This window comes from Falco peregrinus, chromosome 6 (assembly GCF_023634155.1).
Source record: "Falco peregrinus isolate bFalPer1 chromosome 6, bFalPer1.pri, whole genome shotgun sequence".
NCBI lineage: Eukaryota > Metazoa > Chordata > Aves > Falconiformes > Falconidae > Falco > Falco peregrinus.
In genome coordinates, this window is record NC_073726.1 from 68,415,667 (window position 1) to 68,434,738 (window position 19,072).

General features: G+C 48.5%; 1 protein-coding gene across 4 annotated transcripts; it reads left to right on the forward strand.

Moving 5' to 3' along the window:
- Positions 1-143: 143 nt before the first annotated feature.
- DDX11 (DEAD/H-box helicase 11) lies at positions 144-19,036 on the forward strand. Of its 4 annotated transcripts, none has more exons than XM_055809379.1 (26): positions 144-454; positions 678-914; positions 1,279-1,365; positions 2,935-3,092; positions 4,229-4,274; positions 4,825-4,932; positions 5,487-5,574; positions 6,048-6,250; positions 6,824-6,976; positions 7,082-7,128; positions 7,933-8,012; positions 9,296-9,340; positions 9,463-9,530; positions 10,066-10,104; positions 10,585-10,708; positions 11,236-11,373; positions 11,835-11,947; positions 13,270-13,342; positions 13,718-13,821; positions 14,620-14,769; positions 16,727-16,795; positions 16,973-17,073; positions 17,498-17,582; positions 18,170-18,245; positions 18,424-18,578; positions 18,699-19,036. In XM_055809379.1, exons 1-26 carry the CDS (start codon positions 263-265, stop codon positions 18,726-18,728), a joined length of 2,769 nt encoding a protein of 922 aa, XP_055665354.1. In that variant the 5' UTR covers positions 144-262; the 3' UTR covers positions 18,729-19,036. The 4 variants fall into 4 exon arrangements, with proteins under 4 accessions (XP_055665354.1, XP_055665352.1, XP_055665353.1 ...); XM_055809380.1 differs by having other exon boundaries at positions 161-454; positions 11,239-11,373; XM_055809377.1 differs by having other exon boundaries at positions 18,424-19,036.
- Positions 19,037-19,072: the final 36 nt, after the last annotated feature.

The window sequence follows — 19,072 nt, forward strand, 5'->3', positions numbered from 1 at the left end:
CTGGGGCCGCACCGACGCGGCAGCCCGCGGCTTCCCAGGCGCCGCGTAGCGGGAGGCACGGCCCGGCGAACGGCCGGGGGCCACGCTCGTCCCACCGGCACGGCACGGCACGGCACGGCACGGCACGCCCGTCCGCGCTGCGGGCCTTCCCTTCCGCCCCTTCCCTTCCGCCCCGCGCTGCCCGTCACCGGAGCGTCACGGGAAGGGCGGGGGCGGCTCCGGCTCCGGGCGCCCGGTTCGAAGCGGGGCGGCGGCGGGCGGGATGGCGAGCTGGGCGGCGGCGGGCGCGGGGCCCGCGTTCCCGCAGGCGGCGGGCGGCGGGGCGGCGGGCCCCCGGGGAGGCCGGTTCCCGTTCCCCTACACGCCGTACCGCATCCAGGAGCAGTTCATGGAGGCGCTGTACGGCGCGCTGGAGGCCGGCCGGGTCGGGATCTTCGAGAGCCCCACGGGCACGGTGAGGCGGGGCGGCGGCCGCCGGGGCCCGGGAGGCCGGGGCGGCGGGAAGGGGCCGGCAGGAGGCCCCTCGGGGTGGGGAGGGCCGGGGGTACCCGGGGAGGGGCAGGTCTGGGCCCGGGCCCGCTCAGAAGCGGGCTCTGCCACTGCGCGGGTTGTCCCTGTGGAGTCGTCACCGGCCACCGGCCACCGGCGGGGCCTCACTCGTTCTTTTTTTCTGTCAGGGAAAATCCCTGAGCCTTATCTGTGGGGCTCTGACCTGGCTCCGAGACTTTGAGGAGAAGAAGCAGCAGGAGGAGGCGAGAATTCTGGCGCCTGAGGCCAGCGGGCAGGAGGGGAAGACGCAGCCAGCATCAGCCGGGTCAGGGCACCCCGAGAGCAGCGGCGCGGCGGGGGAGCCAGAGTGGGTCACAGCGTTTGTGCAGAAGAAAGAAGAGCAGGACTTGGTGGACAGGCTAAAGGTTGAGAAATGCTCATGTGCAGAGATGGGTAAAATAGCGAGGTGTGAGGATCAGAAAGGCTGATGTCCTGGGTGGCGATGGATGGACACAAGGCAAACATTGGTGGTGGTCTTTGTCTTTCATAGGACTTTGTCTCAGTTATGAGGGACGAGGCATTGCCTTGCAGGTTGCCTAAGATAGGAAACTGTATCGCTCTGAACATAATAACATGTAATAGGCATGCACCCCAGGAGAAAGGGACAGTGTACTGACAGTTTTGTTTCAGAGTTAATTTTTTACTATACCTAGGGCATAGGAAAGCAATTATACCCAGGATTTTGGACTAAATACGCTTCATCCTTCCTTCACTCTCCCTTTATTTTAGGAAGAGCAGATCAGGAGGAAAAAGCGAGAAGAACGTCTTGAGAGAATTCGCCATAATGTGCAGTTAAAATACGCAGCAAAGAGGAAGGTGAGTTATCTTGCAGAGATTAGAGCTTTCTCTTTTGGTTACCTCAGGTGTTTTTCACTTGATTTTATTGGGAACTTTACACTGAATTTCTAACCCATCTGTTTGGGTAGCTCTGTGTATTAGGTTGCTGAAATTGGCCATCCAAAGTTTTTGGTTAAATATGGAAAACAATCTGTGCATAGAGAATTTTCTGTGACAATGTGTGTGTGTGGATGGAGAGGTGGTGTGTTCTGATGGTCTTCTGGCCTTCTGCTTTTAACAGCTTTAATACTTGGAGTTATTATTTTGAAGGCTCTCCGTTTTATGAGCATATGTGAACACACTGTACTACTGTACTAAAACCTGTAGAACTATGATTAAATTCAAGGTCATGAGAACAGAAGACCCCCACAAAAAAGCCAGGTCAGGCTTTGGTTGTGCTTTGCTCACCACCAGGGAACGAGTGTATTTTGTTTACTCTTATAGCAAACGTGATTGTATTATTCAGAAATGTCACTTTTCTACATATAAAAATTCCACATATAAAAATTTCACAGATATCTTTTCCTGATATTTAGGTGGGTGAGCTGGGCTCAGTACTCTTGCCTCTAAATGCTCTAAGATGGTATGAAGCAAACTTCCCAGAAATACATACTTCAGGTCCCCAAACGGGCAGATTTATTAGGCTGCCAGGCTATTAGTTTTTAGTGTGCTCCATCTCAAGTGCTGTGCTGTGTTTTGGTCAACTTTTGTCAAAAGGATATGGCAGAAGTAGCAACAGTGAATGGCATATAAAAACAAATGGAACAAAGAACTTTTGTCTCTTAAAGAAGAATGAAGATCATGTGAAATGAAAGCATGATAAAAAGCTAGAAAGCAAGTGTGAGAAATACTATAAAGACTTGGAAAAGCAACTAATTCTTTTCCCCTGTTGCTCATTAACTGCATTTCTTCATAATGTCGTGGTGAAAAAAAGCTCATTGACTGGAAGATACTATTTTCAGATTAAAAAATGAAGTTTTCTTTATCAGAACACAAAGTTAATCAGAAAACTATTCTTAACAGTTTAATGGAGTTTTTGTAGAGGGGTAGACCTGTGTTAGAACAAGAACTGCATAACTGGAGAAAAAACAGCAAAAGTTTGGTGCTCTGCATTCTAAAACAGATGCTGAGTTTATCTTGGCTTTGGGTTAAGTGTGGATGGTGTTTGATTATGTCCTTACATGTTTGTTTACACACTTTTTTCTCAGGCAGATGTCTTTTATGGGCCACTTCAAGCAAATAATACTGGATTACATGGATACTGTCATTTCAAGATCTGTTAGTTCTTAGTTGCATAGAAGTTTCCCCTTCATATATGTCTGCGAGGGCAAGTCTTTGGTTGTTGGTAACAGCTGCATTCTGTAGGGCTGAACAGCTTCAGACACCCTGGGTGCATTTCTTGTCCTGCTGGGGGTTTAACCCAGCAAGCCATTCCCTTGGCTACCTGTGAGGAACTGTGCTGTCTTCTGACGTGTTGATGGCATAAAGTGATGGGCGTGCTACCTCTCTTTCTGTGTGAGAAATAATGTGATCACATGTTCCTTTTAGAGGTCTGAGGAGGATGAGACAAAGCGCCTTCTTCAGCTCAGCAAGGAGGTTTTTTCAGAGGGAGATGGAGTGGATGTTCTAGAGCAGCTGGATCACAATGAGGAGGAGCTGATTCTTGCTGAATATGAGAGTGACGAAGAAAAGAAAGTGGTATATGGGTAAGGTCAGGGACTGAGAGGGTTCCATGCCAAGGGAACATTTTCTGTATCATTCTTGGCTTGCCTTGATTAAAGAGATTTCACTTGTGATTGTGCAGATCTGGAGTTTCTCCCCCATTCAAGCTGTGTAAGGTAGTGGTTGTTCTGGGGGTTTGCTTGTTTAATTGGCTGTTTGGTGTTTTGGGGCAATTTTATTTTTGTTTTGTTTGTTTTCTAAATTTTTGTTAGACTGAGCAGAGTGTCCTGAAGTGTTTTCTGAGAAAGTGCATCTTTCTTAAAATGTGTGGCAATGCCCTGCCTTTATCTATGTCCAGTTTCCCAAAGAACACTTCTGGTTGCTGAGTGAATGACTTGAGATCAAGTTCCTTACATTAGAAAAGCGAAAGGGAACTCGGGGCATCATAGAAAGCTGTCAGTCCTGTGGATTGGCACTGGCATCTTTTGATACTCTAAAGGGAGAGATGTTCATATTTCTAAAGACCAAGTCTCAGCACGAAAACCCCATGCACACTTCTCTCTTTCATACATTTGCTTTATGCAGAAAGCCAGAAGCCATACTTCAGCATGAAAAGTCAAATACATTTAAAATACAAATTTACTAATTAGTATCTAGACAGATCCTTCTGCCTTAAAAATTGCAAAACATTTAACTACTTAGTTTACATGTAGTTTATCAAACATTAAACTGCTGTTGCCTTTGAGGAACTCTATGGCAGCTGAATATCTTCCTGAAGCTTTTCTGTATGCAACAGCTTGAGGGTGGTAAATTGTCTCTAAAGGGAAAGTTTTACAAAAATAAATAAATAAGCTCACCAAAGAATAGTATAGCACTGATTAGCTTATGCCCAGGGCTTAGAAGCCCCAGATTTAAAAAATAAAAAAAATCTTGAAGTTGCTAAAGACACAGCCCTACAGATATTTTTCTTTTAAAGAGCAAGCTTGACTTGATTGTGCACACTTACACTATTCTTAAAAGGTCGATTTTTCTTGTACCTTTGTCAGTTAAGATCTGAGGCTCTTGAGATGACATAACCATCTCTCTTGAGGCCTTTCTCTTGTAGTAGAGCATTGTTTGATTCTAACTGTCAGTGATCTGCTGAAAGGAAACTGAGAAACTGAGCTTTCTCTTCTCTTAGGCTGGAAGCTGACGACGATGATTTGGAAGAAGAGCATGTGACTAAGGTGAGATGAGGAAAGTAAGTAGTGCCACCTCATAAAACGGCATAGGAGCGAGCAGAATTATGGCTTCCTTGCACCCTTCCCAGAGTTGTGCAGTAAAGGAGGATTTAGGGACTAGCATCCAGTACCTGCCAAATGTGTTGGTAATAGCAACCAGTTCTGCTGTGCTCATCTCCTTCTGGACTGCACTGGCTGCCTAAACAGCTTGCTCTGCTAGCACTGCTGAATTTTTGCTGTGGTTTGCTGTGAAAGCATGCTGCAAGAAACAGTTTTTTATTACTCTCCAATGGTGAGTGCCTTTTTGTTTTTTTAATAGGCACCTTGGAAAATTAAATGTAAACAAAGGCAAATGCATAGGAGAAAACAAAGATAAGGCTGTTGGCCTCAGCAGTTGTAAGATGGCACTCAAACATGTGCCTTCCCTTGTGTTTTTGAAGGCTTGAGCAAGATTAACCTTGTTGAAGTGCTTGGCTGATTCCCTGCAGGATTGGTTGTAGGTAGGGGATTGATTTCCACGTTCTTCTAGTCTTCCTTTTGTTCTTCCTTACTGTAGATTTACTACTGCAGCCGCACTCACTCCCAGCTGTCTCAGTTTGTGCATGAGGTGCAAAAAAGTCCTTTTGGGAAAGAGACACGTCTGGTCTCCTTGGGTTCCAGGCAGGTATGTGGTATTGTTCACAAGTGACCCAGACTGCATGTTAAAGTTGATGGGAGAGACTTAGCCGAGGTGTGTGGGTTTGACACCACAGAAGGCATCTCAGGGACTGACTGAATCTCCCATTGAAAAACTAAAGCAGTCACGGGTTGTGACACAGATCTGTGATGTACATTTTTCATTTTTCTGTGAACTGTGTTTTGGCCATTTAACCTTTGGTGTAAATGCAAGAAAACTTTGGGGGTTTTTGTTACCTTTTCTGATGTGGAATATTACAGACATCTGGGTTACTGGGAAGGTACTCTTAGTATTACTTCTGGTAGCATTTTTTAGAAGCTATTGTGTAGCAGTGAGCCATCTTAGTGCACCTTTTCCCATTTTTATTCTGCTTGCTAAGTTTTTATGGGTTTCAGGCATATTTGTAGCAGTTAGTATGCCCAATGTCTGACTGATAGACTATTCCATTTCTGAGATTGATTTGAAGAAATACTTTCTTGTACAGCAAAGGGGCACTCAGTTCTTAATTGACCACTTACCGCTTTGCTCTTTGCCTGCTAAAGAACCTGTGTGTGAACGAGGAGGTGCAACGCTTGGGGGCTCTCCAGCTCATCAATGACCGCTGCATGGAGATGCAAAAGAATAAACATGGTAGGAACACTTCTGGCCTGGGGAAGCAATCGCTGATAAAGCTGGTATGAGAGTCTGGAGACAGTGGGCACTGCCAGTCAGTTCTAGCAAGACAGTGGTAGGAGCCTGAAAATGGCAGGTTGGAGGAGCAGAGCTGGAGGTCCTCAGCACTTTTCTTGACGTCCAGTCTAGGATGCTGGTACCTGTATGTATTTTCTGAGTGTCTTAAGTTGGTCAGGCCTTCTGCAACGGAAGGATACTTGTCTTTGTAACTCACCACTAGAAACGTTGGAAAATGTCATGTGGCTAAATCTAACTGGTAAGAGCAGCGCCACTGTGGAGATGCAGATGTTACTGCTGAATAATTTTGAAATAGATGGTAGGTCAAAAATACATGTGACAAAGCCTGCTTTGAAATCCAGGCGTTTCTGCAAAGTGGTTGTTTCAGGCTAGGGTGTGTGTTGCTCATAGCTCGCTTTGATTTCTGCTGTTAGAAAAGAAGAGTCATGAAGAGAATGAAGGGAAGAAGAGACGTGTGAGTCGCACTGTATGCCCATTTTATTCCTACGAGCAAATGCAGTTTCTCCGTGATGAAATTCTAGTGGAAGTAAAGGATATTGAGCAGTTGGTGGCTTTGGGAAGGGAGACCAAAGCCTGCCCCTATTTTGGGAGTCGATACGCCATTCCTGCTGCTCAGGTAAGGTGCACACAGTTTTAGCAGAATTAATGCCAGAGGCTCTAAGAATAAACCAGTTGCCTGCTCCCTCCAGTACTGTTAATCAATGTTGCCAGAATTTGTAAACGGGCTGTATTTCTGTCAGCTGTAGTTTTACTGAGAAAGCAAAGGAAAATGAGAATACCCACGTGAAGTTAACAGGGAGGCTGTGAGTATTTCTCAGCGTTCTGAAATACTTGAAAGGCTCAATAACTGAGGCGATACTGGCATGTGGGTGTAATCTTACTTCTTGCCACCACTCTTTCTTGCTTGGTTCTCTTATCACAAGACATGCTTTCAGTGCTTCAAAGGAGAGTCAGAAGGTAACCTGAGCCAACAGGCAATTGTGGCATAACTTACCTTCAGTTTAAATGCCAGTGCCCCTCTCAAGCATGGGCTGTCTCTCTTCCTACCTTTGCCATAAGTGTAACTTACTTGACTGAACTCTGCAAGGCCATCTGATTTGGACCCTTAGTGAGTGGTTGGGGAGTGCCCTAAGTTTGTAAGGATCTAGTTTGTAAGCTAGAATCAGGGCGGCGTGTGCTTTTTCTGTAGCTGGTGGTGCTGCCCTACCAGATGCTCTTGCATGAGCCTACCAGGAGCGCTGCTGGGATCAAGCTGAAGGACCAGGTTGTAATCATTGATGAGGCCCACAACCTCATAGACACCATCACCTGTATCCATAGTGCGGAGGTCAGTGGCTCTCAGGTGAGTCATAGCCTGGCCTGTTAATCCTAAGTGAGCTCTGCATCCAGCAGAACACCCTTCTTGACTCCTGCATCATAACGGCTCCTTTTTTTTTTGTTCATGTAGCTGTGCTGTGCCCATTCCCAGCTGTTGCAGTACATGGAGCGATACAGGTGAGGATCTCAGAGGCAAATGGCACAACAGCGGCAGGCAGTGTGGATGCCATGGCTTGTCTCATGTCTGCAGGGTCTTTCTTGCTTTTCCCCAGTGGAAAGTTATTTGCATTAATACTTCTGCAGTTGAAAAGCCACTTGCTTCATTATCTCTGTCTAGAATCCATCTAAGCCAGACTCCTGGGGCTGGTATTAAGCAGTGAGAAGGGGGGATACCCTGAGGATTCTGGCTTTCCCTTATACTGTCAGTTCCTTTCCCAGTATCTATCTCCCTCTAATCGCTCCTGTTTTGTGATGCAGAGTTTCAAAAGATTCAGCCTTTCATGTCTCTCCCGGACCTTAGTCCTTCATGTGCTTTATGGCTGAGGCAATAAGCTCTGAGGAGGAGGAAGCTATATGTGGGTTTTGGCTCTGCATCGTGGGTTTTGGCTCTGCATCGTCATCCCTGCAGTGGTTGATTATTGTGCTCGGTGCTAATAAATCTGAATTTGTGGAGCATTATTGCAACAGGGACTTGAGACGTCACTGCCATTGTAATAAACAAACTGTAATTAATGTGTGAGGAGAACAGCAATGGTAGGAACAGTATGAGGTGCATGAGTGAGTTATCTGGGGTGACCTTAGGCAGGGTATCCAGAGGTCTATGCCTTGTCACAAATAGGGAGAGTGAGCCTAGGGGAAATCATTCTTGGTTCCTGTCTCCCCAAAATTAAAGGGAGTTCAGATGCTTGCTTCTGCAGCTCAGCTGCTTGAGTTAGTCCCTAAAGGCATTTTGGGGCCTAATACCTGTCTTGTTTTTCACAGGAAACGTTTGAAGGCAAAGAACTTGATGTACATTAAGCAGATCCTGTATCTGCTGGAGCGGTTTGTGGCTGTGCTGGGAGGTAAGCAAACCTATCTCTAGGGGTGCTGTTAGTCTCTGAGCTATTGGTGCTTCCTCAGGCTCTGTCCCCATTCCCCCTCTGCAGAGACTGTGGGGAAGTGTTGCTCATGTATATGTTCAGATGCCATCAATTTTATTTCTCAGGCTGTTTTGTAACATGGGGACGTTGACTGGTGTATGCCTGAACCCCTCTCTTTGATTAGCTGAGGAGCAGCAGATGACATCATAAATTGATAGAGACAGTTTCCTTCTTCTGTGTGGTTTTCAGATTTGATCTCAGTGGGGATGAGGTAGGATGGTAAGTGAGGAATACAGCAGATGTATTACAGTGATCAGATGGCATAAGAGCTGCACAGAATAAATCTCCTGGGTCATCTGGTAGCAAGGCCTCTATCCATCAGGCATGCCTCTGCAGAATGAGTCTTTCTTAAGTGGTGCTTTTCCTTTGTGAGAAAATACTACTTTGCTGTGATTTTTAAATCCGGTGGGATTTGCAGGGCTCCTTTCCTCTAATGACCTGTTTGCTAGACCTCAGTGTGTCTTGAGGAGAGCCTGTTGTATGTTCATAAAGAACTTCCTCCTTGCTTAGGGAAAATGCAGTAATTTGGGGCAAGGGCCTGGTGGTACTCTCTGCCTTTCTCGGAAACATATACTTTTCTTCCTGCTCTGTTCCTGCCCCTGTTCTCTTCTCCACACTCAGTTAAGTGCTTTCCTTAGAAAATGCAGCTTGTGTGCTTCTTGATTGAGGCTGCAAAATGAGGTGTGAGGTGGGTGTTAAATGCTAGGGCTTAAAATGCGGGGAGTGACAGCAATTAATCCTGTTCTGGCTGTTGGGGTCTGGGCATGGAGCTGGCTGGAGGCTTTCCCCAGTTCCCAGTCTCCTGTCAGCCTATGCGCCTCCCAGCTCCCCGCTGCTGCATTGAGGAGGGGTGAGGGATGCATTGCAGTCGCTGTCCCTTCTATCTTTGCAGCATGATGACTACGTAGTGTGTGAGCATTTGTATGCACCCACCCTACCTCCTGCCTCCTGCTTCAGAAGGAATGTAGGTGGTGTTTCTTAGGATGCAGCAGCACAGTTGTCCTACAGTGCAGGACTGTCATACAGAGGAAATGAAAACTGAGCAGGAACTGATGTTTTGTCTGTAATAGCTGCATTTTGCAGATGTACAGTTATTTCTTGGGTTTTGTCCTGGTGTTGGTGTCTGTTTCAGCTCAGTTGTTAGTTTCTTGCTTTGTTTTAAGATGGACTCGTAAGTTTCTTTGAATCGGTTTCATGTTTTACAGGTAATGTGAACCAAAATCCTAGCTGTCAGGCAGTTTCACAAACAGGTAAGACTGGAGTGAACACCTGGGGTATGTAGCCATCAGTCAGGGACATGGTTGTGGGCAGTAAGGGGCTGCAGGCCCAGCAGCTAGTAATTTTTTTTCTCATTTCCCCCCCTTTCTTTCAGGGACGGTGCTAAAATCTATCAATGACTTTCTATTTCAGAGCCAGATTGACAATATCAACCTCTTCAAGGTAATGCAAATGTTGTAGTCTTCTAGGGCACTCCTAGGTGGTGCTGACTTGTTCAAGGTTATCAGGAAGCGTGTGTGAGAGGTGGAAGTAGAGCCAAGGCCCACATGGTCGAATCTGCTTTCTAGCAGATTCTCCCCACCTCCCCAGTAGGTCGATCTCTTCTGCTGCTGTCTGGATAACAGTGCATTAGAGCTGGATAGGTGGTTTTGGGGTAGAGGGAAGCAAGCAACTAAACATGTACGAGCGCATAAGGTGTTTGTGGGCAAAGCTAAACTGTAAGGGTTGAGGATGAGGAAACTACTACTCCAATAACCTCAACCCATCCCTTGAACCTCCAAACACAGCATCTTAACACCATGTGTTTCCACTCTGGAAGCAATGCCTTTGTCATAAACTGTTGTCTGGGAGGCAACACTCAACAAGGAATGGTGCACCCCTCCCCAAGAGCACACCCCTGCTGGACAGGGATCAAGGACGGCAGGATGGGAGAAGGGGTGCTGAATGCCAGTTCGTTTTTCTGTCTTTCTCCCAACAGGTTCAGCGTTACTGTGAGAAGAGCCTCATCAGTAGGAAGGTACTGCCCCTGAGGCTTAATGGTCAACAGTTTTCAAGTGCAGTATCACACATTGAGTTTGAAGTGGAAGATGCAGCAGCTGGGTCTTCTCCACCCTGTCTTCTCCACCCTGCTCCGCAAACAAAATGGTTCCTGCAAAAAGCACTATGTGGGCAGATTACCTTTTGCTTATACAGTAAAGAAATATACAACATGGTGTACCACGGTTTTCCAGTGGGTGCTAACACTGTGCAGCTTGGCCTCGAAACTGCCAGCCCGGTAGGCTGCACCACACTGGAGGAACAAGCATCAGACACTTGTTTTGGTTTTGGTTCAGTGGGTAGAGGAAAGTAACAGGAGCTTGGGGCTGTGCTGATAGATTGTGATTGGGCTGGTTTGTGAACACCTACCAGGGAACTTTATCTCTGGCAGGCCAGCAAACCCGTTCTTGTCTGGTTCCTGCTGTTGGTAATATTAGTCTTTCTGGCTTTTGCTTGGCAGCTTTTTGGGTTCGTGGAGCGCTATGGAGGCACTGCCACAGCTGTGAAGACCAACAAGGAGAACCAGAAGTTGGCTGGTTTGCAGAACTTTCTTCTGACCCTCCAGCAGGGACCTAATAAAGAGGGTGAGTTCAGACATCCTCTACTTGTGCATCTGCAGTCAAAGTGAGGAGGTACAATCTGCATCTATCTGCATGGAGAAAGGGGGGAGGCAGATCTGAAGAATGAGAGACTGCAGAAGCTGTCCTGCACAGGTGTTTTTTAACATATCTAACTGGAGGACCCAGGCAAAGATACATGTGATTAGAAGATCTCCTGAGGTCCCTTCCAGGCAAAATGATGATGCCATTCCGTGTCTACACTGCATGCACTCGAGCTTTGCACTGCTGTGACCTGCTGGCTCTGTGACCTGAGCTACCATGGGTAGCTCTGTTCAGTGATGCTGAACAGCTACAAAAACAGATTCCACCCTGCCCGCCCCCAGCAATGAGACAGAATTTGATTTCTCACCTTTATTTGGTCTTTGTTCTCTGCCTGCCTACGTAGACCAAGCATGTTCCTGTGGAAAGGACTCATCTGTATTTCGTGCTTAGTCCCTCTGTTTAGAAGTGTGGCCTAAGTTGCCTGCCTGTCCTTTTTCTCTTCGGGCCAGCAGGTACTCCCCAGAGCCCTCCCATGGAGGCTGAGAGTGACCAGCTCCGAACTGCCTCTCCGCTGATGCAGATTGAAGGATTTCTGTCAGCCCTTACGAATGCAAACCAAGATGGTAGAGTCATTCTCAACAGGCAAGGTACTGGAAAGGGCGAGCTGGGGAGAGGTTGCATGAGTTGCAAGCAGGATGCTTCACTGGCAGGGAGGGAGGAGATCCTGAGCTTGGGGGGAGCCTGCAGCAACGTATCCGCCATCCGTGATGCAGGCTGGCAGGCTTGGTCTGTCTGAGGACGCTCATGAACCCAAACAAATTCTTAACCAAGGATGGTGGGGCCAGGGTTTGCAGAGCTCTGCTCCCACTTTGGATGTCAATTTTTGTCCTGCAAATTACTGCACCTCTTCTACAGCACCAGGAAGATTAGGAAGCAGAACGTAACTTCCAGGTTTGTGTTACCTGCTTCTGTCTCTGGCAGTGCTGAATAACAAGTCCTTGCTTTGAGAGGTGGTGACCTGCTGCTGTGCCCAGGGCAGGGGGAGAATCTCTCGTCTCCGAGTGTGTGTCACAGCTAGCTCCTGATGCTGTTTCTCTTCGTTTCCCAGGCACAGTTGGTCAGAGCAGCCTCAAATTCCTCTTGCTGAATCCAGCTGTCCACTTTGCCAAGGTGGTGGAAGAATGCCGTGCTGTAATCATCGCTGGGGGCACCATGCAGCCGGTAAGGGAAAAAAGATGCTATGCTGAGGCCTCAGGAGGTCTGTGGTGCTATCTGCAAGCAGATGTGGAAGGATAGCAGCTTGGCCCTCTGGAATGTGCTCTTCTCACTTCCAGTGGTGTGTGTGTGGAAAAAAACCTCTCTCCTACCTCCCCTTTTATCTCCCTGGTATGTTTTCCCTGCGTGACATGGGCACACTGCCTGTTGGTGCAAAAAGTTGTAGGTGCAAGGGCAGGATTAACCTTGTCAGCCTTGTCCTCGGGACGATACAGGCTGAGGCTGAGCTCATGGTAGGTTGGGACTAGCATGGGCAGCAGTCAGAGGACCTTGTAAAACCATATGACCTTCTAAAGGGACAGGGATCCCACAGGGACCATCCCACAGAGGATCTTTCAGAAAAAAATCAAGACTTCAGTACTGGTACGGTGGCAGGGAGCTGATCACCCTTTCCCCACTGCTTTAGTGTCTAAGGGGCAGTGTGTCTGCGTGGTACAGGTGCCGTGGGGTGTCAGATACCCCCGTTAGTGACTTTTATCCCGTTCTGGACATGAGTGTCCTGGGATTTCCTCTTTGCCCTTGTGGTGATGAGGGAAGGGGGTTGCAAAGCGCCGAACCTCCTTTTAGCAAGGCCACCGTTCCAACTTTGAGCCCTTCAGGCTGCAGCTGGGAGAGCCGATGGGTTGCAGCCCCAGCCGTGCTCCGTGCGGTGCTCGGGGGTCCTGGGCCCGGGTAACTCTGCAACTGGAGCGTGTGGGCCCGGAGAGGCGGGGTGGTTCCAGGCAGGGCACCTGCCCGGTGCAGCAGGGCCTCGGCGAGGCTCAGGACCGCGGGCACGGACAGGGGAGGCCGCCCCCGCCCCCACCCCCACGCAGCCTGTTGTCCTCGGCCGGGGGGGCCCCGGGGCAGAGCGCGGCCGCAGGCTGGGCAGCGCGCGGGGCCGGGCCGCCAGCAGGGGGCGCTGCCGCCCCTCGCCCGGCCGGGGCGCTGCGGGGGGCTGCCCTGCTCGGGGCCGCCGAGGCAGACGCGCTCCCCGACCGCGGGATCACGCAGGCCCTTTCTCCTGCCTGCCGTGGTCTCCAGCACGCCTTTCAGCCCTGGCTTGTGTGCTCCGCATTCCCATGCTCTTGGGTTCCCTCCATGATGCGAAAGTCATCCCTCCTGTGGGATGGTTGTGTGCCATCTCATCATGCTGCGGCCAGCAACCCACCTTATGGAGCTGATTAGCTCTCCCCCGACATCGGTGCTCGAGAAGCAGTACCAGTGTTGCTGATGTAGCATCTTTTGGGACACTGGTACTTTACGCCTCTTTGGCTTGTGGTTCATAGGTGGCTGATTTCCGAGAGCAGTTGCTATCCTGTGCTGGTATGGACCCTGCACGTGTCGTGGAGTTCTCTTGTGGTGAGTGTGTGGGGGTGGCAGGGAGAGGTCATCTGTCTCTGCAAGACCCGAGAGCAGCAGTTTCTTTGGTGCTGTTTTGTCAGCACTCCATAAGCAACATGGCATCTTTCCTAGAAATCGGGGCAACAAAGGGGTGCTAGTTCCCTTCCACTCTCAGCTTCCTCAGTGGTCTTGGCCAGTATCAGCAGGCAGTGTGCCGTGACTTCCTCCCAGGGGCGCAGGGAATGGAAGCCAGCGCAGCAGAGTGACTTAGGCACTTTGGCTTAGGCAGGGAAACAGGCGCCTCTGTCACTGCATGCAGATAAAGCTTTTTAGCTAGCGGGGTTTGTGCTAACAGCAGCAATGTTGACTCTTACTACTTGTTCTTGTCTCCAGGACATGTGATTCCTCCAGAAAACATTTTACCCATAATCCTCTGCAATGGTCCTTCCAACCAGCAGCTGGAGTTCACCTACCAGACGAGAGACCTGCCCCAGATGGTCAGTCTTTCCTTTGTTCCCTTCCTTGGTATCTCTTTTTTTGCTTCACATGCTTATGTTTTGTAGGATAGTGTGCTCTCTGTTTGAAAGGTGAGCGGATCAAAAGCCATGGCAAGGGAAATCTATAGGATTTGGGGCAGGTGTGTTGCCAAGTAACTGGGAAAGAGTAGCAGTAAAAGGGGTTTTGAGCTGCCTGCTCAGAGATAGCTGTTGGAGATGAGGAATGCTAGCAACTCCTGTTTGGCTGTACTGAGGTCCTGCATTTGTGTGCTGGGTATCAGAAGGAGATTTGTGACTGTGCTTTGCAGTCTGAAGGGCTCAGTGACAGCGGAGTGTGGCAGCCTTGCAGAGTGCAGCCCAGACCACAGGGGCAGCAGCAGATGTTTCTACACTTTCTCCCTCTTCCTTTGGTGGGTCAGTAAGCACCCAAGGTCAGACACTAGATCTGCTCTGCCCCTGCTGAATCTCCACCAGATGTGCTAGCTAGCTCTCCACATCTGTTCTAGTGTGACAGGTCCCATCCACTGGGACAGCAGACACAAACCCTCCTTTCCTGAATGACCACTGTTCCACAGCAGGAACAGAAATCCTGGATTAGGCAGAGAGGCCAAGCTGTGAAGAGCTATTTCATGATGCCCAGCTCCCCTAGAGAGCTCTCTTAGACCTGGCATATTTCCCACATTTTCCCTCCCCTAAGGTATGTCACAGGGGAGATGTGATCCTGAGATTGAGCGCAGAATTGGAGCGGCATTAGTGGGAGCTCCTGTCAGCTGCAACATGCTCTTGTCTCTCTTACAGATGGATGAGACAGGTCGTATCCTTTGCAACCTGTGCAACGTGGTCCCAGGAGGTGTGGTGTGCTTCTTCCCCTCCTATGAATATGAGAAGCAGGTGTATGCACACTGGGAGAAGATGGGGCTGCTCACCCGCCTGGCAGCTAAGAAGAAGGTAATTGTGCAGCCAGGGGCAGTTGGTACTTTAAATGGAGGCTTCAAAAATCAAACAATTATCTATGCATTACAGACCTCTCTTGCCGAGTTGTTCTCATACTCTGCACAGCAGAGCAGAGCGGATGTTTATCTAGCCAGTCCCTCCAGTAATGAATAAATGATACTTCCCAGGCGGCTGATCACTGAGCTGGGATCTAAATTAGATTAAATGCAGCTATAGATTCTTTTAAGCGTGCAGTCTTGTGTAGTGGCCATGGTGGGAGACAATCCTCGCTTTCCATAACCAGCGAGCTTTTTCCCGTGTGGCTGAGAGGCTGTTCAGGTTGAGCTCTTACAGGGAATTTGTTTTTCCCAGGCTCAGCTTGTGTGCCTTGAACACAGACCAGCACAACAGAGGGCTGGGCAGAGTGGGACTAGACTGCAGTTCATAGGACAAATGGTGGGTTTTTTCTGGTAGAAGTACAGAGATAAGAACTGAAAGAGTAGCAGCGGTGACTCCCATTGAAGAAGCGATAAGAAACATTAAATCAGGAGATCACTGCAAATATAAAATCTTTGCAATGACTCTCACACAAGTATTTGAAAGTTGGGTATTGAAGGTCAGGCAGTCTGTCTCGGGGTGTGGGGCAGGGATCTTGGATCACGTGCCAGGGGAAGAAAAAAGAATTACCTACACCCTGGTTGTGAATTCTGTTTACCAAAAGCTAAAAAGCTTCCCATGTGGCTTAGGAGAGCACAGTGCCAGGTATTTTACAGCCTCGGTGCAGGCATTCTGGCACCTGGGTATGCCTGTAGGTTTTTGAGGTAGAAGCATCATGCTTCAGCTTCTCCATGTGTTTGTACAGCTAACACTCATAGCGCCTTTCAGGTGTGTTCTGTCAGGGTCCCAACAGCCTGCCTGGTGCCTCCAAGGCTTCATGCCACACAGCTTGCTCTGCCTTCCAACTCTGGTTTGTTCTTGTTCAGCCTTTGCAGTCTGCAGCAAATTGGATATGCGTTAGCAAGGCAATTTGGTCGAAGTGCCGCAAGTGTGACTTTCAGCTGCCCACACACAAGATCATATCATAGCAGAGGAAGGTTAAAGTCTTTCCTGAGGTGACGGGTGAGATCACACTGAGATTATATGTAAATTATGCAGGGAAAATTAATTTAAATAAGAGGATTAACTAGCTACTGTTACAATAAGTTAAATAATTCTGGCTTATATTTGTAATTGCCAATTATTTTTCTAATGAAAGACTGATTCTGGCTGGTAAAATTTAATAGTACTTCTTGTTAACCAAGACAAAACACGTCCTTTTGGTTCTTCACCATCACAGAAAAGACAGATGTTGCACCTCTTGTTTACAAGGAAAACAACTTGTGATTTAGGCCAAAGTGCAGCACCTATCAAAATGCTGCTTAATTAACTGCAGGGGCTTTCAGTAACTAATTAGGCATGCTAGAATAACATAAAGAAATACTACTTTATGTATGCTTTCCATAGAAAGCTAGTTTATTCAGTGGGCAAGGGGAGCTATGACATGGAGTGAATTGGTGATTTGAACTGATTGGTCTTGTCACTGTCCTCCAGGATCTTGCAGCTGCAGGGTCTCCTCATCCCACTGGATCTTTATTCGTGAGTGGAAGAGGTGCACATTGCCTTCCTGCCTTTCAGCTCTCAGATGACTTTTAACTTCTTGCATAGTTAAGGCAAGCCTGGCAAAGCTGAAAGGGAATGCTGGAGGGGCAGAGCAGCTGCTGGTCCGTTCAGAGCCTGGTTGAAAAGTGCTGTAGTGAGCATGCAGTGTGTTTCCAGGGTGGAGGGGAAAGGTGCTGGTTAAGTTGTTTTTTCAGGCAATTAGTCCTTCTCTGATCTTAGTTCCATGTGCCATTTAATGGCATGGGAGTAAAATGATTTGCTTTCCTTAAACTGCTTCCCTGTTGCTGCAACTGACATGCTGTGCCTGTGACAGATCTTTCAGGAGCCGAAGAAAGCCAGCCAGGTGGAGCAGGTGCTGGTGGAGTATGCCAAGTGCATAAAGGTAAGCTGAGCTGGCAGGCTGGTGGGAGCGTGGCGTCCCAGCTGCACACAGAGTGCTGCTAAAGAGGGCACTGCAGCTTTTAGCAAGGGAAGAGGACTCCAGCCCAGGTGTGGGAGTGTTCCTGAAGCACAGAAATCTTCCCTACTCTGGTTTAAGTTGCTGGTCCCCCTCCTGCAGCGCTGCAGCCAGGCAGGAGGACAGATGACGGGGGCCCTGCTGCTTTCTGTAGTTGGAGGCAAAATGAGCGAAGGGATCAACTTCTCCGATGACCTGGGAAGGTAAGGTGGCTGTTCCTTGGAAGGTGAGCACCGGGCCTGCGATGTGGTGACTCCAAGCAGGATGGATGCATCAGTACTTGCATAGATAGAAAATCCTAGGGAGGACGTGGCCTCGGCTGATGCATAAACCAATGGGACCGAGTCTGCTGGGGGGTGTAAAACCGAGCTTGACCAGACTACTTGTCATGTGAGTGATGCAGTCAGGCTTGCTGTGCTAGATAATCCCTTGTTCTGGCAACCTGAATCCCTCTGCAGCTTTCCATTCAGAATATGCTTGTCAGACTGCTGTGCTTTAATTGCCGCCTTTGGTTTCCAGGGCTGGCTGTCTTTCAGGGATGCAGTGACCTCTAATTCATCAGCCTATTGGCAGGGTGCTCTAGGATGAGACATTAAGAATAACGCAGTCCTCCCTTGCCCCTTGCAGGTGTGTGATTATGGTGGGAATGCCTTACCCCAACATTAAATCTCCAGAGCTCCAGGAAAAAATGACTTGGCTTGACAGAACAATGGTAACAGAGACACGTACACCTCTGCCTGTTTCACTTCTGCTTTTCAGTATTAACTTCCCTCCCAGCACACAAGTCCCAGGGCTGCCTTCGAAGATTTTTTTCCTTTTTTTTTCCTTTGAGCTTGCCCTCGTTTCCCAGTCTGTGTGGTACTGACAGCGCAGCCTTCTCCACACTGTCATGTGCAGGGGGCTCTAAACACGGGGAAGAAGCTCAGTGGAGGGAAACACCAGTGGGGCTTGCTGGGAACTCCTTGAGTTCCAAAGGGAGCAAGGTCCCTTCACCCCAGGAGGTAGCAGAAGTCCTCTTGACTCACTTGTTCTTTCTCCCTGCCCACTGGAGATGCTGTTCCTGGGCAGCTGGGGACAAGTTTTCTGCCTTTAAGGGGGCCTTGGGCTGGCTTTTTGTGAATGCTCAACATAGTTTTCTGACTGCAGCCTTTCTTCTGTTGCTGCTCACTCTCAGCTTGGGGATTGCTTGGCTGCCTGCTCGCTCTGCAGGGGTAAAAGCATGTGCCTCACTTTGTCATTAAGACTCTATTTTGCTTTACACCTGGCTCATGTTTAGTCTTACCTATTTCTCCTTTCCAGCCCAGAGCTGCCGGCCAGGCACCTAGCAGAGTGCTGATTGAAAACCTGTGCATGAAGGCAGTAAACCAGTCGATAGGTAATTCATCCTTCCTTGGACAGGTTGGGGGATACAAAATGTGACTGCACTGGAGTAGGAGGGTGGGAAAAGGGACATGTTACAAATCTATCTAAGTACAGATGACAGGAACATGAGTTTCTTTGTCTGAGAACAAACTTTTGACTGGGCCATTTTAATGTGGTTGTACACTGTACAGGCAGAGCCATTCGCCATCAGAAGGACTTTGCCAGCATCCTGCTCCTGGACCACAGGTACACACGCCCTGCCACCTTTAACAAACTGCCACAGTGGATCAGGGAGAGAACCCAGGTGAAACCTGCCTTTGGATCAGCGTTTGCAGAGATAAGAAAGGTCAGAACTTCTATCTTAGATACTTCTACCAAAACTGTTTCCCACTGTACCCATCTGTACTTTTCTCAAACCTTCACTTTAGAGTAAGGCCAGGAGCAAACTGGTTTTGTGTGTTCCTAGTTCCATCGAGGGAAGTTGGATGCTTTGTGACGTGGACCAGAGAACAGGCTGTAGGTCAACTCTGTGAGCTATGCCTCTGAAGAACACCTGAAGCAACACAAGTTCCTGCTTTTCCATACCAAGGAGTTTGTGAATCTCTGCTTCCTGCCCCCGCTGTAGTTGTTTGCTGTTCAATATCTGAGCTCTGTGAAGGTGAGACAAGCCTTCAGCAACATAACTAGGAGGGAAACTGGTTGTAGGCCTGAGGCAGGTAAAGATAGTAGTGGCAGGTTCCTATTTGTTTACAGCTGTTAAGGTTTTATTTAAATTGATTAAATATTTTCAACTCAAACACTTAAGTATGGAGAGTATCATTATTTTGACTGAACACATCT